The sequence below is a fragment of the Lutra lutra genome, chromosome 7 (assembly GCF_902655055.1).
Source record: "Lutra lutra chromosome 7, mLutLut1.2, whole genome shotgun sequence".
NCBI lineage: Eukaryota > Metazoa > Chordata > Mammalia > Carnivora > Mustelidae > Lutra > Lutra lutra.
Window position 1 is genome coordinate 147,743,885 of NC_062284.1, and position 25,776 is coordinate 147,769,660.

Below are 25,776 nucleotides of genomic sequence, written 5' to 3' on the forward strand. Positions count from 1 at the left end.
TCCACAGAGACCTGGCAGGCCAGAAAGAGCTGGCACGATATATTCAGAGTACTAAATGAGAAAAACATGCAGCCAAGAATACTATATCCAGCTAGGCTATCATTGAAAATAGAAGGAGAGATAAAAAGCTTCCAGGACAAACAAAAACTGAAAGAATTTGCAAATACCAAGCCAGCTCTACAGGAAATATTGAAAGGGGTCCTCTAAGCAAAGAGAGACCCTAAAAGTAGTAGATCAGAAAGAAACAGAGACAATATACAATAACAGTCACCTTACCGGCAATACAATGGCACTAAATTCATATCTCTCAATACTTACCCTGAATGTTAATGGGCTAAATGCCCCAATCAAAAGACACAGGGTATCAGAATGGATAAAAAAACAAAACCCATCTATATGTTGCCTACAAGAAACTCATCTTAAACCCGAAGACACCTCCAGGTTTAAAGTGAGGGGGTGGAAAAGTATTTACCATGCTAAAGGACATCAGAAGAAAGCAGGAGTGGCAATCCTTATATCAGATCAATTAGGTTTTAAGCCAAAGACTATAATAAGAGATGAGGAAGGACACTATATCATACTCAAAGGAACTGTCCAACAAGAAGATCTAACAATTTTAAATATCTATGCCCCTAACGTGGGAGCAGCCAACTATATAAACCAATTAATAACAAAATCAAAGAAACACATCGACAAGAATACAATAATAGTAGGGGATTTTAACACTCCCCTCACTGAAATGGACAGATCATCCAAGCAAAAGATCAACAAGGAAATCAAGGCCTTAAATGACACACTGGACCAGATGGACATCACAGATATATTCAGAACATTTCATCCCAAAGCAACAGAATACACATTCTTCTCTAGTGCACATGGAACATTCTCCAGAATAGATCACATTCTTGGTCTTAAATCAAGTCTCAACTGGTATCAAAAGATTGGGATCATTCCCTGCATATTTTCAGACCACAATGCTCTAAAGCTAGAACTCAATCACAAGAGGAAATTTGGAAAGAACCCAAATACATGGAGACTAAACAGCATCCTTCTAAAGAATGAATGGGTCAATCAGGAAATTAAAGAAGAATAGAAAAAATTTATGGAAACAAATGATAATGAAAACACAACGGTTCAGAATCTGTGGGACACAACAAAGGCAGTCCTGAGAGGAAAATATATAGCGGTACAAGCCTTTCTCAAGAAACAAGAAAGGTCTCAGGTACGGAACCTAACCCTACACCTAAAGGAGCTGGAGAAAGAACAAGAAAGAAACCCTAAACCCAGCAGGAGAAGAGAAATCATAAATATCAGAGCAGAAATCAATGAAATAGAAACCAAAAAACAATAGAACAAATCAACGAAACTAGGAGCTGGTTCTTTGAAAGAATTAATAAGATTGATAAACCCCTGGCCAGACTTATCAAAAAGAAAAGAGAAAGGACCCAAATAAATAAAATCATGAATGAAAGAGGAGAGATCACAACGAACACCATAGAAATACAGAGAATTATAAGAACATACTATGAGCAACTCTACGCCAACAAATTTGATAATCTGGAAGAAATGGATGCATTCCTAGATACATATAAACTACCACAACTGAACCAGGAAGAAATAGAAAGTGCCATCTGTACCCCTATGTTTACAGCAGCAATGGCCACGGTCGCCAAACTGTGGAAAGAACCGAGATGCCCTTCAACGGACGAATGGATAAGGAAGATGTGGTCCATATACACTATGGAGTATGATGCCTCCATCAGAAAGGATGAATACCCAACTTTTGTAGCAACATGGACGGGACTGGAAGAGATTATGCTGAGTAAAATGAGTCAAGCAGAGAGAGTCAATTATCATATGGTTTCACTGATTTGTGGAGCATAACAAATAGCATGGAGGACATGAGGAGTTGGAGAGAAGAAGGGAGTTGAGGGAAATTGGAAGGGGATGTGAACCATGAGAGACTATGGACTCTGAAAACAACCTGAGGTTTTTGAAGGGGTGGGGAGATGTGGTTGGGGGATCCAGTTGGTGGGTATTAGGGAGGGCACGGACTGCATGGAGCACTGGGTGTGGTGCAAAAACAATGAATATTATTACGCTGAAAGGATATAAAACAATAAATTAATAGAAAAAAAAAGAACCAGAATAGTGGGAACGAATTAAAAATAAACGTTGTATCTTGAATTAGTGGTGGTTGTCCTCTTGTTTTGTTGTTGTTGTTGTTTTGTCTTTCTAGGGAGGTGACTGCTGAGTGGTGTTTCAGGCATGTTCCCTGTCCCCATCAAGGGGGTGGGCCCTGAGGAAACTGGATTTTCAGGCTTTTGTTCTCTGGAGGGTTTTTTGTTGGTTTGTTCCTTTGTTTTCTCTCCCCTTGGTAGCTTTTGATGGTTTTGGTGGTTTTGAAGAAAGCAAACTGTACCCAGACCTCCCTCTCAGAGAGAAACCTCAGTCTGTTTCCCTCTGGGTGCTCCAGAACACATAAATTCCCCCTCTGAGACTGGCAGAGCACATTCCCAGTCATTGTCTCTGGGGTCACAGGAACTCCTGCTTGTATCCAAAACCACAACAGCAGCGGCTGTCTGGGTAGCTCCAGACCACCAGAGAGGTTCTGTACAGCAATAGCGTACTGAGATTTTCCCGCTGGCCCTGGCTGGGACTGGTTCAGACTCTTGGGTCCAAGATCGCCCAGCTGGCACCTGCACGCACCTCTCTCAGGGGAGGGTGTGAGGCACGACTCAGACTCTGGTAGCTGACATGTACGTGGAGAGTGCATAAGGCTGTGGTTCTGCAGGTTGGCGAAGTTCCTTCACCTTCATGGGAGCCATCATGCAGATGCTCTCAAGCACGCTGGCAGCTCAGGGACCAAGACCTGGCTTCTTTGCTGCACTCTCTCTGGCTCAGCACCAGTGGTGGCTGTCCTGGGCTGGCGGACTTAAGCCCCTGTCCCTAACCGTCCCAATTCCCACAACTTCCCCCCCACAATCCTTTGCTCTTTTTGAGTGCTTTCAACCAGACTCCAAGTTAATGCTGGTACCCAGTCTCAGGGCACTCTCATATTGGGGTATTACTTTCCAGTGGGTTGCTTCTGGTGCCTCCCTCCCCCTTTTCTTTATCTTCGATATCAGTCCGACGTTCCCACTCCACTTTACCTGCCCACTGGCGTCTTCTGCCCCGTAGAGATCCAGAAGTGTATAATTCTAATTATACTATATAATATAATATAAATATACATATATACATATAAATAATATAAATATATAATTATATATTATATATAAATATATAATATAAATATTATATAGTATAAATATACAGGCGAATTTTATGGATGATCAGAGTTCTTTGGTAAGTAATCAGCTCACTTAGGGTACAGGTTGAAAAGGCACCTCCTCCTACTTCCCCACCATCTTGTCCCCCTCTGGTCCTGAGTATATTTTAGTCTGTGTGTTAGAAGACACTAAATCCCAAAATTGTAAAGAAAGCGAAACTTATATACAAAAATAAAATTGAATACAGTGAAAGTAAGCAAAAAATGAAGAATATATGTGTAAAAAGTAAGTGTACAAAATACGACTTAGATTAAGACTTAAGAACAGAGTTGTTAACATAAGAAAGTCATTGCGAAGAAAAAAAGGAAAAAAAAAAGAAAATTTTAAACTGAAATAGTAACCAATCATGAGAAATAACCTCAAATTCTATATAGTATATTCCCCTAGAGCTGGAGTTGTGCAGTGCTGAGTGCTCTGTACACGTGGTGTTCCATGCTCTTCCAGCTATTCTTCTGAGGGAGGGGCCTGATGCACTGATTCCCAGGTGTCTCTGTGTCAGTGGAGTTGTTCCAACCCTTGCCAGGTGTCGGGGTCAGTGTAAGATGTTTCTAGTTTTTCTATGTGGCTTTTCTTCCCTGAAGGCATTTGAGTCTCTTTAGAGGATGAGAATAAAAATAGCCACATGGTGATCTCCAGCCCAGGAACTTAATGATCCCAGCTCCTTTCTTCAGTAAACACTCAGGGATAAGAAGTCTTCCCTTCTGTGTGTGGAACCATCTAGACTCCTGTGGTGTGCACCTGCATCAATCCTCCTGGGTAGGTAGAGGGTCGTGCCTCTCTGTCCTTCTCAAGATCCCCCACGGAGAGTGGTCACCTGGTCATATGCACTCCTGAGTCACCCCTCTTGTGGGATGGCGGTGGGCCACTTATATTTTGGCATATGCAACATCCCTCCCCCACACTGAGAGCTGTCACCAGAGCTGGTAGGGTTCAGGGTTTATAGAGAACTGAGCTGAGAGCCCCTCCCAAGTTCTCAGACCATAACGAGTCTCCCTGCTGCAATGCTGAGGAACTCTGCAAGTTCAGGCATTCCCATTTTTTCTGTGTATCCATGATCCTGAGACCACACAGTCCCACCTAAGATTCTGCCCCGCCCCCTTCACCAAAGAGCACTTTTCAAGCAGGAATTTCTCTCACTGGAGCAGATTTCTAATGGTTCTGGTTTTGCCATCAGGGGCTGTATCACTTATTTTGGCCGGCTTTCTGAAGTTCCCTCCCCTGTTGTTTATCCTCTGAAATATCTCTTTTGTTTCACTTCTCGGCCCTCCTTCCTTGAAAAAAGTTCTTTTTCTATTTATAGAATTCCAGCATTTTTTTCCGTACCTCTCAGATTGAACTCAGGTGTTCAGAGTGATTAGATAGCTATCTCGCTAAATTCATGGAAACAGATGAAATGAAGCCTCCGTCTCTTTTACCATCTTGCTTGATCAGTGCATTTAAGAATTCTTAACCATACATCATAATAGTCCAATTACAGATTATTGAGGAGAAGAGTAAACATCACTCAAGAGCTTCCCCTCATCCTCTGGAAAGGGGTTTCATGTTTTTGGTTATATGCGGGATATTTATTTCATATAAGGTGAAAATATGACCCTGTTATTTTCTCTATATTCAGAATGAGTTTGATTTAAGGAGATGCATATTGATGCCCACATTTACAGAATATTGATGTGTGATGGTTCACTCTATATGTCAAAGTGACTAGGCCATGGGTGCCCAGATTAAACACTGCTTATTTGGGTGCCTATAATGCTGTTCCAGAAGAGACTGGTATTTGTAACCATGGTCTAGGGCCAGTGGGCCTCATCCAATCCATTAAGGTTCTGAATAGAATGAAATGCAGAGGGAGGAATTCCCTCATTCTTCTTTCCTGTATGTTTGATCTGGAAGATGCTTGATCTGGAACAGGAACAGTCCTGTCCTTCTGCCTTTGGAGATAATTGCTCTTTCATATCTCCATATCTCCATAGCAACCTGTGCTATTTCAACAAAGCTAAAATATTAGACCCATGCTGCCCTTTCCCTGGAAAGTGGCAGACCCAGGTCATCCTGTTCACAAGAAAGTTTCTGGGACCCCCAAGATTTCACCAGGTATCCCCCAGTCTCCACCAACTGCACTTCACATGGACACCTGCAGACATGAGATCTCCACTGTTTCTCTCACTCATACCCAGTCACATACTCAATATCTCTTTTTCAAAATAAATTAGCTTTTGAAATAGTAACTAGGGAAACCCAGCCAAGCACAAATTCCATAGTGAGTTGTTTGTGTTCTGTCTTGATCACTGCATAGGAACAATTTGGATTCCTGGGCCAGGGGCTCCTCTCTCATTTCTAGGGTCAGGGCTGGGCTTCTTTGATCAGCAGATGGAGGGCCCTATTTGCATGTCTTCTGCCTATACAGCTAGCTTGGGATCTGTGTTTAGAGAGTGGGCAACGACCAGATCAGATGTGATTGCTTTCACTCAGTGGTATTGACATTTGCAAAATCGGATTTTTGTTTAAATGATTTTCCAGAGTACACACTTGGGTTTCATGTGCTATGTAGTTTTTACAGATTCACACAAATCTTGGGGCATAAACATCATCTTACCACATAAAGACATGTGAACCTACATCCAGAATTGTAGAGAGTTTGTGAGATGTCCAAGAGCACCTATGGGGTGAGAGTGAGCCTCAGGATGTATACCTGTGCTCCTCCCCATGGGATCTGTTGCCTTCCTGAACCACTTGAAGAACAGAATGGCAGGGTCATGAGGAATGTGGAACCCCTGTATGAGGACAGGGTGTTTTTGCTTATTCTAAAGTTTCCCTGAAATACAGAGAATCAGTGTTCTCAGGTGTGTTTTCAAGTCTCTGACATTGCACTATCTCTGCCTTCCTCCTGAGTCATCTCTGGGATTATCTGTAATAGCTATGGTGTGTGTAGTTGACACATGATGAAGGTCACACGTGTGGAGTGTGTGATATGGGAAGAACTGGGTCAGAGCAAACATTGTCAAGAGTGAGAAGGTCATGTCCCCTTAGATTTTCCTGTATTTTCCGTGGAATTCCTCCTTCTTCTCTTCCTTTCTTCACCCTGTCCCACATAACTATTGATCTTTCTCATGTCATCTTACACTAGGTTCAATTTTCTAGAATATATAAATGTTAATTTTACTGTATGTCCTTTTATTTTTAGGACTCATTTTTCTCAGCATCTATCATTGGGAATACATCCATGTTGCTGCACATAGCAAAAATCATCAGTTTTATTTATTTTTTTTCAGTGTTCCAAGATTCATTGTTTATGCACCAAACCCAGTGCTCCATGCAATACGTGCCCTCCTTAGTACCCACCACTAGGCTCACCCAACTCCCACTGCTCTCCCCTCCAAAACCGTCAGTTTGTTTCTCAGAGTACACAGTCCACTTTATTTATTGGCAGCATTGCAGACAAGGAACACAGGAGAATTTTATTTTTGAAGCAGTTTTTAGAGTGGGGATAATTTCCAGTTTCAGGTATTTCAATAAAGTTGGCTCCCAGCCTGGACTTGAAGGTGTAGTGTTCAGAGGATGTGTTATTTATACACTTTCCACAACAACAACTAAGCTGAAGTAGATGTGGAGGCAAACATTTGCATCAATGTGGGAGTTTATCTGACTCGGGAGGGTTTTCTTATTATGTGGATGTTCTTCAGAACTCAGATTCACACATGGGAATTAGTATTTACTTATTTACTCATTTCCTGCAGTGTTATGCTTAAGGTTAGTGTTAGTGTTAGAGATAGGGTTAGATTTAGGGGTTAGAGATTAGGGGCTAAGGGCTAGGGCTTAGGGCATGTGCCCAGTATCCCGAAGTTCAGAGAGTCCCCCGAAAATAAATCTCAACATTGGCTAGGATGAGACTAGACTTCACAGCCTTCTACTGCGCTGAGGTAATAATGGGATTTTGGGCTCTACATAATCGTTTTTAAAAATGCTGATTCTAGAGCATGGCAAGATGGTTAAAGAGTAGGGGACTTTATTTAAACTGATCCCCCGAATTGAGCTGGATACATAACAAGTCACTCTGAATGCTCACGAAATCAACCTGGGATGTAAGAAGATATATCAGGATCTATACCAACAGAATATCTCTGATGGCCAGTTTTGTGGTATGAAGTGGAGAGTCATGATTCTGCGGGGAGATACTGGAAGATAAATGGAAGGGGGAGGGATCGTCCAGGACCATGCATCTCCAGAGTGCAAAAGTCTCCCAGGCAGGGGACTGGGCACAGAGTCACAGACCAGTAGCCTTGCAGAAAGGACTTTAGAGCAACCCCCTCTCTGAAACATGGAGCTGCAGTGGCACGTGTGTGAACTGGGGGCAGCTGGTGGTTTTGGAAGCACAAAGGGCAGAGACATGCCTGGACCGTGTAGCAAGGGCTGGGAGTGCTGCTGTGAGGTGCACAACCCAGGATCTTGTGATTTTTAGCAGCACAGACAAAATGGAGTCAGTGTGACCTGAAGGGCTTTCTGGAGAATAGACTGTGATCTCTTTGTTCTGAGACAGAAGTCTGAATATGGTCATTTCTGCTCTGACTCTCAGAAGAGACACAGAAAGCCACCATCAAAAACTTTCAGAGGATAAATTATCCTCAAACCGGGTTTCACTGAGCCCATTCCCCTATAGAGTGTAGGGCAACTCTGCCCAAACAGGGTTGCCTGAGTAACTGCACCTCAGGTTCCTCCCCCAGAAGACAGGCTGAAAGAACAAGAGTCCTAAGACCTTAAGGTCCCTATAAAACAAGTGCATCTTTCCTGGGTTGTGGTCAATAATTTGGACTTTGTACATTCCCTCAATCACTCTTCATCAGGATGATGATTCCTTATACAGGAAAAATTCAGACTGTGACCTCTGCCACAGAACTAATGGATATGGATATAAGCAAGATGTCAAAAACATACTTCAGGGTAACAGTTATGCAGACAACAGCTAGGCTGGAGGAAACCATTAATGGCAACATAGATTCTCTCAGGCAGAAGTGCAAGATGATCTGGCAGAACATAAAAATGCTGTCAGTGAGATCCATTCTAATCTAGATACTCTAAGAGCTAGGGTAAATGAGGCAGAAGAATTAATTAGTGATGTAGAAGACAAACTGATGGAAAGGAAGGAACAGGAGGAGGCCTGGAAAAAACAGCTTAGAATTCATGAAAACAGAATTTGAGAAATAAAGGTGCTAATCCTTTATAGAAATGTACCGTGTGAGAATTATTGGGATCCCTCTGGGGGTGGAGAGAGAGAGAAGACTAGAAGATATATTTGAAAAAGTCCTAACTGAGAATTTCCCTGATCTTTGGGTGAAAAAAGCACTCATGTCCTAGAGGCATAGAGGACCCTCCCAAGATCAAGGAGAATAAACCAATGCCCTGGCGTGTAGTAGTAAAAAACGCAAATCTTAAAACCAAGGGAACCATCTTAAGGGCATTTAGGGGAAAGAGATCCCTTACATACAGAGGGAGGAACATCAGAATAATGTCAGACCTGTTCACAGAGTCCTGGAAAACCAGAAAGGGTTGACAAGACATATTCAGGGTACTAACTGAGAAGAATATGTAACCAAGAATACTTTATCTGGCAAGGATCTCATTTAGAATGGATGGAGAGGCAAGGAGCTTCCAAGACTGACAGAGACTGAAATAATATGTGACCACTAAGCCAGCCCTGCAAGAAATATTAAGGGCGGTTCCTTAAAAAGAGAACGACCCTGAGAGAAATTTACAGAGATAATCTAAAAAAACAAGGCCCTCGCAGGCAACATGATGACAATAAAATCATATCTTTTGATAAGCACTCTCAGCATGAATGTCCTAAATTTTCCCATAAAATAGCACAGAGTTGCAGATTGGATAAGACAGGACCCATCCATATGTTGTCTACAAGGGACTCATTTTCAACCTAAATACACATCTAGACTGAAAGTGAAGGGATGGAGAAACACCTCGAATGCGAACTGGCCTCAAAAGAAAGCTGGGATAGTGATTCTCATATCAGACAAATTAGATTTTAAGCTAAAATCAGAGTAGTAGTCAGAGATAGAGAGGGCACCATATCATGCTAGAAGGGTCTGTCCACCAAGAAGATCTAACAAATGTAAATATCTATGCCCCCAACATGGGAGCAGTCAACTACATAAGCCAATTGTTAGTCAAAAAGAAGAGAGATATTAATAATAATACCTTAATTGTAGGAGACCTTAATACTCCAGTCTCAGCAACAGACTCATCATCTAAGCAGAAAATCAACAAAGAAACAAAACTTTTGAATGACACATTGGTCCAGATGGACCTCATTGATACATACAGAACATTCCACCCGCAAACAACACAATACTCATTCTTCTTGGGTGCATATGGAACCTTCTCCAGAATTGACCACATACTGGGTCACAAATCAGGTCTCAACTGACACCAAAAGACTGAGATTATTCCCTGCATATTCTCAGAACATAATGCTTTCAAACGGAACTCAACCACAAGAAAAAGTTTGGGAGAAATTCAGACACTTTTAAGCTAAAGAACATCCTGCTGAAGAATGTTTGGGTCAACCAGGAAATCAAGGAAGAACTTAAACATTTCATGGAAAACAATGAGAATGAAGACACTTCAGCCCCAAATCTATGGAATACAGCAAAGGCAATCCTACGGGGGGGGGGGGGGGATATATAGCCATCCAAGCCTCCCTCAAAAAAAAAAAAATCCTTAATACACTAACTATGTTTAGACCTTAAGGAAGTGGAGAATCAACAACAAATTAAGCCTAACCTATGCACTGGAAGGGAAACAATTAAGATTAGAGGAGAATTCAATGAATGAGAAACTAGAAATACAGTAGAACACGTCAATGAAACTAGAAGCTGGTTCTTTTAAAGACTTAATAAGATAAATAAGCCACTGGCCAGACTTATCCAAAAGTAAAGAGAAAGGACCCAAATTATTAAATTATGAATGAAACTGAGAGATCATGATTAACACCAAAGCAATAGAATCAATCATAAGGAATTTTAATCAACAGCTATATGTCAACAAGCGAAGCAATATAAAAGAAATGGATGCATTCCTGGGAACCTATAAACTTCCAAGACTGGAACAGAAAGAAATAAACAATCTACACAGATGAATAACCAGTAATGAGATTCATTCAATGATCATGAACCTCCCCAAAACAGGAGTCCAGGACATGCTAGATTCTGTGGGGGAATTCTACCAAATATTCAAAGAAGAAATAATACCTATTCTCCTGAATCTTTTTCAAAAATTAGAAACAGATGGAAAACTTCCAGACTCATTCTATGAGGCCAGCATTACCTTGAGCCCGAAACCAGGCAAAGACCCCATCAGTTAGGAGCATTTCAGACCAATATCCCTGATGAATATGGATGTCAAAAGTGTCAAGTAGATCCTAGATGATTGCACACGATAGTAAAAGAAAAGGATCATCTATCATGACCAGGTGGGATTTTCCCTGAGCTGCAACATCCGTTCAACATTTGCAAATCAGTCAGTATGATAGAACAAATTAGTAAGAGAAGAGAGAACAACATGGTCCTCTCATATGATGCAAAAAGAGCATTTGATAAAACACAGCATCCTTTCCTGATTAAAACTCTTCAGAGTGTAGGGATAGAGGGAACATTCCTCAAATTCATAAATTCCATCTATGAAAATCCCACAGTGAATATCATTCCTTTAGGATCAGGAATATGACAAGGTTGACCCCTTTAGCCACTATTGTTCACTGTTGTACTAGAAGTTCAAGCAACAGCAATCAGACAACAAAAAGAAATAAAAAGTATTCAAATAGGCAAAGAAGAAGTCAAACTCTCTTTGCAGAAGGCATGTTACATTATGTGGAAAACCCAAAAGACTCCACCCTTAAATTACTAGAACTCATACAGCAATTCAGTAATGTGGCAGGATACAAACCCAATACACAGAAATCAGTTGTTTTGTATGTACTAACAATGAACCTGTGGAAAAAGTAATTAGAGAATTGATTCCATTTACAATAGCAAAAAAAAATAATAAGATAGCTTGGAATAAACCTAACCAAAGAGGTAAAGGATCTGTACTCCAGAAACTACAGAACACTTATGAAAGAAATGGAGGAAGACTCAAAAAGATGGAAAAACATTTCATGCTCATGGTTTGGAAGAATAAATATTGTTAATATATCTATGTTGCCAAGAAGAACCTTTAATTTCCATAATGATCTAAATACTATAGTCGTTTTTCAAAGTGCTGGAACAAACAATCCTGTAATTTGCCTGGAATCAGAAAAGATCCCAAATCAAGAAGAAAATGTTGAAAAAGGGAAACAAAGCTGGGGGCATCACATTGCCTGATTTCTAGCTATATTACAGAGCTGCAATCACCAAGACAGCATGGTATTGGCACAAAAACTGACACTTACACCAGTGGAACAGAGTAGAGAACCCAGAAATGGACCCTCAACTCTATGTCAAGTAATTGACAAAGTAGGAAAAAATATCCAATGCAAAAAAAGAGGGTCTCTTCAATAAATGGTGCTGGGAAAATTGGACAGTTATATACAGAAAAAATGAAACTCGGCCATTTGCTTATACCATACACAAATATAAACTCAAAATGGATGAAAAACCTCAATGTGATACAGGAATCCATCAGAATCCTAGAGTAGACCATCTCTTGTTCTATCCTCTTCGACATTGGCCACAGCAACTTCTTACAAGACATGCCTCCAAAGGCAAAGGAAACAAAAGCAAAAATGATCTTTTGGGACTTCGTCAAGATAAAAACCTTCTGTATAACAAAGGAAACAGTCAATGAAACAAAGAGGGAACCCACGGGATGGGAGAAGATATTTACAAATGATACTACAGACAAAGTGATGAGATCAAAGACCTAAAAAGAACATCTCAAACTCAACACCCAAAAAACAGATAATCATGTCAAAAAATGGGGCAGAAGCCATGAACAGACACTTCTCCATAGGAGACATATGAATAGTCAAGAGGCACATGAAAAAGTGTCCATTCTCATTAGCCATCAGGGAAATTCATATCAAAACCACACTGAGATACCACCTTTCACCAGTTAGAATGGCAGAAGTGACAAGGCATAAACAATGAATCTCAGAACACTGAAAAAATAAAATAAAATAAAAGTGACAAGGCAAGAAACAACAATGTTGGAGAGTTTGTAGGGAAAGGGGAACCCTCTTACACTGTTTGTGGGAATACACGTTGGTGCAACTGTCTTGGAAAACAGTGTGGAATTTCCTTCAGAAATTAAAAAAATAGAGCTACCATATGAACCTCCAATAGCACTACTGAATATTTACTCCAAAGATACAGATGTGGTGAAAAAAGGGCCCTCTGTACCCCAATGTTCAAAGCAGCAATGGCCACGGTCAACAAACTGTGGAAAGAACCAAGATGACTTTCAACAGATGAATGGATAAGGCAGATGTGGTCCATATACACTATGGAGTATGATGCCTCCCTCAGAAAGGATGAATACCCAACTTTTGTATTAGCATGGACAATACTGGAGGAATTATGCTGAATGAAATAAGTTAAGCAGAGAGAGTCAATTATTACATGGTTTCACTTACTTGTGGAGCATAAGGAATAACACGGAGGACAGTGGGTGAAAGAGAGGAGAAAGGAGTTGGGTGAATATGCAGGGGAGACGAACCATGAGAGACTGTGGACTCTGAAAATAATCTGAGGGTTTTGAAGGGGCGGGGGGTGGGAGGTTTTGTGATCCTGGTGGGTGGGTATTACAGAGGGCACGGATTGCATGGAGCACTGTGTGTGGTGCATAAACAATGAATCTTGGAACAGTGAAAAAATAAAATAAAATGTAAAAAATGTTTTATATTCGTGTGTGTGTGTGTGTGTGTGTGTAATCTTCAAACTCTGTATGCACACAACATCCTAGTTCAGGTTTCCTCCTCTTTCCCACACTGTGATTAACATTGACACTGTGAGTATTGTTCAAAATAGAGACAGTACCATGGCTCTTAATTCTCTTGCTTTGGATTTTTGATGCCTCTGTAGGCTCATATCCAGCATGCACTTTACACTGCTTCTAACAAACTCGGACAATGAGCTGGGTGGTCCTCTGATGAACAGAGAATGTATCTGGGACACCTGTAAGGTTCAGATGACATACATGGAGATATTTATAATTCTTTAGTATTTTGGGACAGAACAAGCCAGTGTAAGTGACACTGTCTTTTGTGCATGTTAGTATAGTTGTTTTCCCAAATATCCAAGTCAGAGATTCAAGAGGAAGCACAGAATCATGTGTCCAGAGAGGCTCCCTTGGGGAAAAAGCTTGAAGGCATAAATGCCAAAGACCCTGACAGGAAACTTGCCCATATCCTCCAGCTGTGCCTGCTCCTGGGGCTTAAAGACAGAACTGGTGAGTGGCGTCCGCCCCCTGGTGGTCCAGATCCTGTCCTACAGTGAGGTTTGTTGGCTCACACTTATGTCCTCTCACTGTGCCCATTGCACAATAATACACAGCCGTGTCCTCAGCTCTCAGGCTGTTCATCTGCAGATACAGCGTGTTCTTGCCGTTGTCTCTGGAGATGGTGAATCAGCCTTTCACAGAGTCTGTGTAGTATGTGTTACTTCCATCATTGCTAACACATGCGACCCAGTGCAGCCCCTTCCCTGGAGCCTGGCAGACCCAGTACATGAAATAGCTACTGAAGGTCAATCCAGAGGCTGCACAGGAGAGTCTCAGAGACCCACCCAGGCTTCACCAGGTCTCCCCCAGACTCCACCAGCTGCACCTCACCCTTGACACCTGCAGACACAAGACATCCTGGTCAGGAAACTGTCACACATCCAGTGTTTCTCTCACTCGTATTCAGTCTCACACTCAAGGTCCCTAATTCTCTGAAATTTACCTTTTAAAAGAGCAACAAAGAAAAGCCAGCCAAGCACAAACTCCATGGTGAGTTTTCGTTATCCTGTCCTGATTAGTGAATGGGAACACCTGGAAGTATGGGGGCTGGGGCTCCTCTCCCAGCTGCAGGGTTAGGGTTGGGCTGCTTTAATGAGCAGAGCAAAGGCCCTATTTGCATGTCCTCTCAGTATATATTCATCTTGGGGCCTATATGAACAGAGAGGGCAGTCACCAGAGCAGGTGTGATTGCATTTGATTTCGTGGAATTGACAGCCTTATGGAAAAAATATTTTTATTATATGTTTTTCTAGAGCACAGGGTTAACCTCCATGTGCTACCTTTTTTTTTTACAAATGCACAAAATCTTTAGGTGTAGATTTAATGTGACCCCATTAAGAGATGAGAGTGTATACCTAGAATTTTAGATGGCTTTTGAGGAGTCTAGAGCATGTACAGGGTAAGAGCGACCCCATGATCTGTTCTGTGCTCCTGCCACAGGATGTACTTCACCCATGGACCACCTGCAGGACAGAGTGTCAGGCTCATGAGGAATGTGGAGCCCCACCTGTAATGGGGACAGGATGATTTTGCTTGTTTTAGAGATTACCTGAAATAAAGAGAGAATGATGGTTCATGGAGTTGCATTTTCCAGTTTCTAATATTTCTTTATTTCTACGTTCTGCCAGAGTCATCTCTGTGGTTATTGGCAATAGACTTGATGAGTGTACATGACACTCAGGGTGTGTGTGGACCTGAACAGAGACCTGCTGCCATCACTGATCAAAGTGAAGAATGTATACCAGGTGTGCTTATGTTTATGTGGGTGGAGGTGGGATTCTAGGGAACAGACATTTGGGGCTTCCAGGAGCCTGTGATGTTGTGGACATTACCAACGACAACTCTGGCTGGATAGTAGGTGGTATTCCCTGTTTAGTGTAGAGACCAATTAGAAAAAGGTTTGCAGACAACTAAAGAGTGAAAATGTCTACAGGTAATGTGGGTGCCTTTGAGTGTTTCCAGTATTGAGAACAGCACGTGGACCCTACCATCTCGACCCCAGGAAGAGTCACAGATGCAAGTGGGTTTCAAATCAGGACAAGGGTTAACAACAGAACATTCAGTGACAGGTGCACAACTCATGGCAATCAGTATAACGCAACTTTGTAAGGTGATTCTCAGACTCCATTCCCCCAGGGTGGTCACATCCACAACTTCTGGAAAGGTTAAAAAAAAAACCATCATCTTAGGGTGCCTGGGTGGCTCAGTTGGTTGAGCAGCTTCCTTCAGCTCAGGTCATGATCCCGGACTTCCAGGATCGAGTCCCGCATCGGGCTCCCAGCTCCTTGGGGAGTCTGCTTCTCCCTCTGACCTTCTCCTCTCTCATGCTCTCTCTCACTCATTCTCCCTCAAATAAATAAATAAAATCTTAAAAAAAAATAAAGTTCCACAGTCTCAGGAACCCTGTCTCCCTTTTCTAAAGGTTCTCCTATGTGTCCACTGTGTCTATTTCACAACGTCCTAGGATAGCCAGCTGGGTAGTCCTATCTGCAGGAGGGAGCATGTAGGAAATCCACCCTTGAACCTCATTGAAGGACCTTATCAGGTACTTTTTACAACAAATGCAGCAGGGGAACTCCAGAGCATCAGTGCTTGGGTTCATGTGTCACGAATGTCTTCGTCTGCTCCAGCTGCTGTAACAATGTACATGGACTGGGTGGTTTTAAATAGCAGACACTAATTTATCTCAGTTCTGTATTATGGGGAGTCCCAGGTCAGGGGCAGACAGCTTTGAAGTCTGGAGAGCACCCACCTCCTAGTCCATCCTTTCCCTGTCACCTCACAGGGGGTCACAGTGCAGGGAGCTTTCCCAGTCCTGGAGTATAAGGGCACTAATCTCACCATGAGGCTGCACACTCCTGACATAAATGCTTCCCTAAGGCCCCACCTTTTCCTCATACCACATCGTCCTTATGTTTCAACCTGTGATGGTAGAGGTCACACACTTTGAGCAGATCTCAGCAATGGAAAAATCCGTTAGTTGTTCCCTGAAGGTAGAAGCCTCCTCCCAACCAGCATGTCAACCTGAGGACTCTCAAGGATCCAGCAGAAGCTTCTGGTCTCTGCAAGCACACAGTGAACACAAGAACTTCAGAGCCAGTTGGTGACCTTGGGGAGTGGACAGCTTCCCTCTTAGACACTGGTTAAGACTTCAGTCCATCTCTATTATCATTTTATAATTTGTGCTTTTTCCCTGTGACATTCTTTTCATTTACAAAGGATTCTGTTTTCTACTTAGAATGGCAATTTTTCTTTTTTGTTCTCCAAGTTCTCATATTTTTCAGTGGACGTAGTCATCACAACCTATCCGTGATTATTGCCTGCTTGCACCTTAACCTTCATCCCTCCCTCTTCTCACACCCCACACTTGGGAAACCTAACAAGAATCCCTGGATTCTCCCTCCTTGGTCAGTGTAGGAGACTGCCTCTACACAAGACGCTCCCCTGAATGAAAGTGATAAATTTTTAGACTCTCTCTCATGTTAGTGCACATGCATGCATGCGTGTGTGTGTGTGTGTGTGTGTGTGTGTGTGTGTGTGTGAGAGAGAGAGAGAGAGAGAGAGAGAGAGAGGAGAGAGAGACAGATCTTCAGACTCCACATTTACACAATGTCCTCATGGGTTTCTCTCTGCTTTCACATGCTTCAATAATATTAATGCTGTGAGCATAGTTCCAGATAGTGACCCTATCACTGGTCTTTTTTCACTTTCCTTATTTTTTTGTTCCCTCTATAGCATCATGGCCAGGTTGCACTTTATGCTGTTTCTAGAAAATTTGCACATTGAGCTGGGGGGTCCTTTGATACACAGTGAGTGCATCTGGGACTCCTGAAAATGTTCAGAATATGTGCATGTAGATAGATATATGTAATTCACTCATATTTAGGGACAGGAACAAATACATGCAAATGACAGACTTGCACTTGTTAGTATAGTTGATTTCCTAACTTCTTACATCAGAGAGTGAAGATGAAGCACAGAATCATGTTTGTAGAGAGGCTCCCTGGGAGAAAATACTCCATGGAAAGAAAACCCCAGACCCTGAGAGGAAACCTGCCCATTTCCTCCATCCACGTCTGCTCATGTCGTTTAAAGACAGAATTGTAGGGTGCACCTGCTATTGGTCCATATCCCCTTCTATAGAGAGGTTTGTGTCTGAGCTCATACTGATGTTCCCTCACTCTGTCATTCACACAGTGTTTTCAGGCTGTTCTTCTGCAGATACAGCATGTTCTTGGTGTCATCTCTGTAGCTGGTGAGTTGGCCCTTCACAGAGTCTGCATAGCTTGTGCTACTTCCATCACTGCTAATATGTGAGACCCACTGCAGCCCCTTCCCTGGAGCCTGGAAGACTCATCTCAAGGCATTACTACTGAAGGTGAATCCAGAGGCTGCACAGGAGAGTCTCAGGGACCCACCAGGCTTCACCAGTTCTCCCCCAGACTCCACCAGCTGCACTTCACACTGGACACCTGCAGGCCCAAGACATCCTGGTCAAGAATCTGTCACACACCCACTGTTTCTTTCATTACTATCCACTCACATACTCAATGTCTTTTTTTTTTTTTCTCTATGAATAACATGTGATGTAGGTATCCATTTATCACCATTTTATGGGTGGATACATCCACACTGCAACAGAGAGGGGCTTTGTGAGTGTCCAAGAGCACACAGCAGGTGAGTGTGAGCCCATGTCTGGGCCTGTGCTCCCCACCATGGGACTTTCCTGTTTACCTGAACTACTTCCAGGTCAGAGTTGATCTTTCTCAGTGAGGTCTGCAATGTTCCTGAGTTTCAAGATTCCTAAATATACTGAAGGGTGGAAACCAACTCTTCCTGTCTCAGAATTTTGGAGTCACTGACAATCCTAGGGAGAAACTCACAGAGTTGATGCAGACACTGGGTTTTCAAAAACCACAAGGAGCATTTATACATGATCTTTCTATACACACCCATGGAAGCCTCAATAAAAATAAAATGGTGGAATCATTAGCAAACAATGAAACTCACAACACCTGAGATTAGAATGGATGTTGTTATTTAGGGAAATTTCTTCATCCATGAAATGGAGATCATTGTACTTCTAATCTCACAGTTATTGCCAAGATCATAGAGTTAAACTTATCCCAGTGACCTAGCACTTTGCAAATTTGGGTATTAACTTTCTGATGATTGATTCCAAGAAAGGAAAGCACTTCTGTGCTTTGACACATTTTATAAACCCCTACACTGTCTTCTGGGAGTGAAAGCAATGGTTCCCTTTCCATGCAGCTAAAATCTGATATTGTGCCTACACTTGCTCCCAATTATTTTTAGTGTCAATCATTAATGAAATTTCCCTTCATCTGAAAATTCACATCAAAAGCAGGTATTGGAATACATGGATGGTGCCAGGTGGTGAAGACCAGGGGAAGAGCACATGGGAGATGGGTATCCTCAAGCTTGGGCTTGTTCCCTACCTAGGATGGGAGGTGCTAGAGTATGCCAGCTGACACTTGTCCATGCTTCATGAGTACCCAGCAGCACCCTCTGAACCAACCAGGTAGAGGAGCACGGGACTATCACACAGAGGCAGGACACGGAGGCAATTGTTCCTGGACATGCTGCCCATGAGGTGTGGATGCAGATGAGCTAGGAAGAGCAGCTGGGGTGTTAAGTCCTAACCATGTGGCACTGCATTGAGAATCATGACTATTTTATTTTTATATTATTCAAAGATTTTATTTATTTGTTTGTTTGTTTATTTATTTATTTATTAATGAGAGAAAGGAAGATACTTGAGGGTCCATTTTTGGCCTCTCTATTCTGTTCCACTGATCTATGTATCTGTTTTTCTGCTAATACCATGATTTCTTGATGATCTCAGCTTTGCATTGTGACGGTCCCACTTTTGGTTTTCTTTTTTTTTAATTTATTTTTTATTTTATTATTTAAGCTTTATTTTATTTTTTCAGTGTTCCAAGATTCATTGTTTATGCATCACACCCAGTGGTCCATGCAATACATGCCCTTCTTAATACCCACCACCAGGCTCCCCTGTGATCTGGGGTCCTTTCTGGCTCCATACAGATTATAGAGTTGTTTGTTCCCAGCTCTGTGAAACATGTTGATGGTATTTTGATAGAGATTACATTGAATATATAGATTGCTCTGGGCAGCATAGACATTTTAACACTGTTCATTCTTCCATTCCATGAGCATGGAATATTTCTCCATCTCTTTGTGTCTTCCTCAGTTTGTTTCATAAGGGTTCCATAGTTTCTAGAGTACAGATGTTTTACTTCTTTGGTTAGATTTATTCCTAGAGGTCTTATGGTTTTGGTGCAATTGTGAATGGGATCAATTTATTATCTCCTCTTTCTTAAATCATATTTTAATGTATAGAAGTACCACTGATCTCTGTGCATTAATTAAACATCCTGCCAGGTTGGTCACCTTCTATATAAAATCTAGCAATGTTGGGGTGGAGTCTTTTTGGTTTTCCACAGAAAGTATCATGTCATCTGCAATGAGAGAGAGTTTGACTTCTTGTATGCCAACTTGAATGCATTTTATTTCTTTTTATTGTCTGATTTCTGTGGCTAGGACTTCTAGTACTATGATGAACAATAGTGGTAAAAGTGGGCATCCCTGTTCTGTTCCTGACCTTAGGGCAAGCTCTCAGTTTTTCTACATTAAGAATGATATTTCCTGTAGCTATTTGTAGATGTTTTTTATTCTGTTGAGGTATGTTCTTTCTATCCCTATATTTGAAGAATTTTAATCAGGAAAGGATGATGTATTTTGTCAAATGCTTTCCCTATTGAATTGAGAGGGTTAAAAGGTTCTTCTCTCTCCTTTTGTTAAAGTGATCTCTTACGTTGATTTGCAAAGACTGAGCTACCCTTACACACCAGAAATAAACCCCACTTGGTCCTGGTGAAAAATCCTTTTAATGTACTATTGGATGGAGCACTGGATATGGTGCATAAACAATGAATCTTGGAACACAGAAAAAATAAAATAAAATAAACGTGTTAAAAAAATAAAAGTAGTGACTCCCCCACAAAAAACACCCAAGAAATAAATGGCGAATTAAAAAAATGAATGTACTCTTGTATCCTCTTGGTTAGTACCTTTGTGAGTATTTTGGCATTCATGTTCAGCATCCATTGGTCTGTAATTCTTTTTGTTGGGGCCATTATCTGGTCTTGAGATCAATGTAATGCTGGCATCACAGAAGGATTTCAGAAGTTTTCCTTCCATTTTTTGAAACAGTCTTTGTAGGATGGGTATGATTTCTTCCTTGAGTGTTTGGCAGAATTCCCCTGGAAGTCATCTGGCCCTGGACTCTTGTTTTTGATTGCTGCTTCAGTGTCCTCCTGGCTGAGTGTCTGTTCATATATTTTACTTCCTCCTGTTTCAGTATTGGTAGTTTATTAGTTTCCAAGAATGCATCCATTTCTTCCAGACTGCCTAATTTGTTGGCATACCATGATTCATAGTATGTTCTAACAATTGTCTGCATTTCCTTGGTAATCGTAGTGAACAAAACTAAGAGTAAACCCAGGGAATAGGAGGAGATATTTGAAATGACATTACAGATAAAGGGTTGGTATAGAAGATCTATAAAGAACTCTGCTGCTCAGAAGCTTTTGATCTTGATGGAGTCCCAGAAGTTCAACAACATATGGATGGGTCCTGTCGTTTTTTCCAATCTGCAACCCTGTGCCATTTTATGGGCGCATTTAGGCCATTCACGTTAGAGTGATTATTGAGAGATACGTTTTTATTGACATCATGTTACCTGTGAAGTCTTTGTTTCTATGGATTGTCTCCATAAATTTCTGTTCAATGATATTCTTGGTGATATGGGATCGGGAGGGAGACAAACCATAAGGGACTTTTTTTTTTAATCATGTAATTTTAAAACAAATTTTATTTAGTTTTTAAATTGTGGTGTTCCAGAATTCATTGTTTATGCACCACACCCAGTGCTCCATGCAGTACATGCCCTCCTTAATACCCACCACCACACTCACCCACCCTCTCAGCCCCTCCCCTCCAAAACCCTCAGTTTGTTTCTCAGAGTCCAAAGACTCTCATGGTTTGTCTCCCCCTCCAATTTTCCCCAACTTACTTCTCCTCTCCATCTCCCGATGTTCTCCATGTAATTCCTTACGCTCTACTAAGGGAAACCATGTGATAATTGGGTCTCTCTGCTTGACTTACTTCACTCAGCATAATCTCCTCCACTCTTGTCCATGTTGATACAATAGTTGGGTATTCATCCTTTCTGATGGAGGCATAATACTCCATAGTGCATATGGACCACATCTTCCTTATCCATTCATCTGTGGAAGGTCATCTTGGTTCTTTCCACAGTATGTTGACTGTGGCCATTGGTGCTATAAACACTGGGGTAGAGATAGCCCCTCTTTTCACTACATCTGTATCTTTGGGGTAAATACCCAGTAGTGCAATTTAGGGTCATAGGGAAGGTCAATTTTCAGTTTCTTAAGGAATCTCCACACCGTTTTCCAGAGTGGCTGCACCAACTTTCATTCCCACCAGAAGTGTAAGACGGTTCCCCTTTCTCCATATCCTCTCCAACACACGTTGTTTCCTTTTTTGTTAATTTCTGACATTCTAACTGGTGACTGGTGGTATCTCAATGTGGTTTTGATTTGAGTCTTCCTGATGGCTAGTGATGATGAACATTTTTTCATGTGTCTGTGAGCCATTTGTATGTCTTCATTGAAGAAGTGTCTGTTCATGTCTTCTGCCCATTTTTTGACATGATTATCTGTTTTGTGTGTTTTGAGTTTGAGGAGTTCTTTACAGATCTTGGATATCAGCACTTTGTCTGTACCATCATTTGCACATATCGTCTTGTGTTCTGTGGGTTGTCTCTTTGTTTTGTTGACTGTTTCCTTTGCTGTGCAGAAGCTTGTGATCTTGATGAAGTCCCAAAAGTTCATTTTTGCTTATTTTTCCTTTGCTTTGGAGACATGTCCTTTTTTTTTTAAGATTTAGTTTTTATTTATTTGACAGACAGAAATCACAAGCAGGCAGAGAGAGAGAGAGGAGGAAGCAGGCTCCCCGCTGAGCAGAGAGCCCAATGCGGGGCTCGATCTGAAGACCTGGGGACCATGACCTGAATCAAAGGCAGAGGACTTAACTTACTGAGCCACCCAGATGCCTCTGGTGACATGTCTTCAAAGAAGTTGTTGTGACTGATGTCAAAGAAATTACTGCCTATGTTCTCCTCTAGAATTTTGGTAGAGTCCTGCCTCATGTTGAGGTCTTTTATCCATTTCGAGTTTATGTATATGGTGTAAGAGAATGGTTAAGTTTTATTCTTCTACACATGGCAGTTCAATTTTCCTGACACCATTTATTGAAGAGACTGTCTTTTTTCCACTCGTTATTTTTTACTGCTTTGTCGAAGATTATTTGACCATTGAGTTGCCGGTCCATATCTGGGCTCTCTGCTCTGTTCCACTGGTATGTGTGTCTGTGTTTGTGCCAGTACCATGAGGCCTTTGTGACAACAGCTTTGTAGTAAAGCTTGAAATCAGGCAACGTGATGCCCCCAGCATTGTTTTTCTTTTTCAACATTTCCTGAGCAATTCAGGGTATTTTCTGGTTCCATACAAATTTTAGGATTGTTTGTTCCAGCACAGAATGATGAAAAACATTCCATGCCCATGGATTGGAAGAATAAACATTGTTAAAATATCTATACTTCCCAGAGCAATCTATACTTTCAGTGCCATCCTGATCAAAATTCCACTGGCATTTTTCAAAACAAGGACTTTGAATGACACACTAGATTAGACTGATTTCTTGTTTTATGTTTTGAAATTTTTTATTTAAATTCAGTTCAGTTAACACACAGTGCATCACTGGTTTCAGAGTTAGAATTTATTGATTCGTCAGTTGCATGTGACACTGAGTCCTCATTCCATCAAGTGCCCTCCTTAATGTCCATCAGCCAGTTACCACCCTCCCCCCAGCCACTCCTAGTTTAAGACAGAATTTTAAGTATAATTTCAGGATTTGGATTGGGGAATGTTCCTCTTAGAATTCTAGCTTTATTTATTTATTTATACTCACAACATATCTGCTTAAATTCCTTTTTAAATTGTGTTCAGCTATCCACCCTATATATATCATTCGTTTTTGATGTAATGTTCAACCATTCATTATTTGTGTGTAACTCCCACTGCTCCTCCCAGCATGTGCCCTCCTTATTGCCCGTCCCCATGTTACCCCATCCCCTGACCCCCACCCCTCCAAAACCCTGTTTGTTCCCCAGAGAAACATTTTGATTTCTGATTTTATTTACTTGGGGCTTTCTTTTTTCTTTTTGATAAATCTAGGCAGAGGTTTCTCAATTTCATTTTATTTTTTTTCCAACGAACCAGATGTTGTTGTTTTTTGTTTTTAATCTGTTCTGTTGTTTTTTGGTTTATATCATTTATTTCTCCTCTAGTCTAGAATTTCCTTCCTTCTGCTGTATTTAGGCTTCAGTCATTGCACTTTCTCTAGCTCCTTCAGGTGTAATGTTAGGTGGTGTCTTTTAGATTTTTCTTGCTTCTTGTGGTCTTCTTGTGTGCTGTGTATTTCTGTATTAGGACCGACCACCCATGCTAATTAGGTGAAAGTGATGAAGGTTTTATACTTGTGTGTGTGTGTGTGTGTGTGTGTGTGTGTGTGTGTGTGTGTGAGTATGTGTAGTGTCCAGGCTCCACATCCACACAACACCTTGTGGGGTTTCCACTGCTTTCCAATATTGTCAGTAACATTGATGCTCTGAGCTCTGTTTAAGACAGTGACACTCCACCCCAAAGAACCTTCCTTCTTTTACTTTGGATTGTTGATGCCTCTGTGGCCTCATGTCTAGCATGCACTTTATGCATCTTTTATCAAGTTTGTACATTGAGCTGAGGGGACCTGTGATGCATATTGAGTGCTTCTGGGATTCCTGTGAAGGCTCAGTTGATGAGCATCAGGATATTTGTGATTCATTGGTATTTAAGGACAGGAATAAACAATGTGAGTGGTTCTGTATTTTGTGCATTTTAGTATAATTTTTTTTCCGAATAGAACAAATTTTCAAAGTCAAGGTAAGCACAGAATCATGTGCGTAGAGAGGGCCCTGAGGGAAAGTGTTCTCTGGAGAGGAATCCCTGGATCCTGACAGGAAACCCGCCCATAACCTCCATTGGCATCTGCTCCTGGGCTTAAAGACAGACCTGATGAGTAGCGTGCACCCCCTAGTGGTCCAGATACTGCCTCCCACAGTGAGGTTTGTGTCTGGGCTCACACTGAAGGCCCCTCACTGTGTCCTTCATACAATAATACACGGCTGTGTCCTCGGCTCTCAGGCTGTTCATCTGCAGATACAGCGTGTTCTTGCCATTGTCTCTGGAGATGGTGAATCGGCCTTTCACAGAGTCTGCATAGTATGTGTAAGTACTACTACTGCCAATACTTGCGACCCACTGCAGCCCCTTCCCCGCAGCCTGGCGGACCCAGCTCATGCCATAGCTACTGAAGGTGAATCCAGAGACTGCACAAGAGAGTCTCAGGGACCCTCCAGGCTTCACAAGGTCTCCCCCAGACTCCACCAGCTGCACCTCACTCTGGACACCTGCAGACACAAGACATCCTAGTCAGGAAACTGTCACGCAGCCATGGTTTCTTTCACTCTTATCCACTCACGTCCTCAACATCTCTTGTTTACCATGAATTACCTTTTAAAAGAGCAACAAGGAAAACCCAGCCAAGCACAAATTCCATGGTGAGTTGTCTGTATTCTGTCCTGATCACTGAATGAACACTTGAGTATCCCGAGCCTGGGACTCCACTCCCAGCTGCAGGGTCGTGGCTGTGCTGGTTAAATCAGCAGAGGGAAGGCCCTATTTGCATGTCCTCTGGCTATATATTCAGCTTGGGGATCTATTCTGACAGAGATGCAGTGACTCAAGCAGTTGTGAATGCCTTTGATTTAGTGCTAATGACTATTTTGAAAAAAAAAAATTATTACATAACCTTCCAGTGGGTATGCTTGGGTTTGTAAGGTGTCCATGAACACATGTGGGGTGAGATTGGCCCCAGGATCTAGGTCAGTGCTTCCCCCACAGGAGCTTCTGCCCCCCACCCTGAACCTTCTGTAGGACAGAGTGTCAGGCTATGAGGAATGTGGAACCCCTCCTGTAATGGGGATGGATTTATTTTGCTTATTTTATACTTTACCTTAAATACAGAGAAAATCAGTATTGTGTAGGTGTATTTTCATGTTTTTAACATTCACTCTCTCTGCGTCCCTCCAGAATCACCTTCGTTATTACCTATAATAAGTTTGGTGTGTATATGCGACACAAGATGAACGGCCCACATACGGAGTGTGTGATATGATAAACACAGGTGTCACAATCAACATTATTGACAGTGAGTGCATCAATTCTCCCTG

The 25,776-nt window shown here is 41.8% G+C and overlaps 2 gene segments (V, D, J or C); both read right to left on the reverse strand.

Annotated features, from left to right (window-relative positions):
• Positions 1-25,776, reverse strand: part of LOC125104246 (immunoglobulin heavy variable 3-74-like) — a 227,296-nt gene that overhangs the window by 68,468 nt on the left and 133,052 nt on the right.
• Positions 14,709-25,166, reverse strand: LOC125104230 (immunoglobulin heavy variable 3-21-like). The segment is given in 3 exon segments: positions 14,709-14,747; positions 24,658-24,954; positions 25,058-25,166. Coding segments are annotated over 3 exon segments (345 nt in total).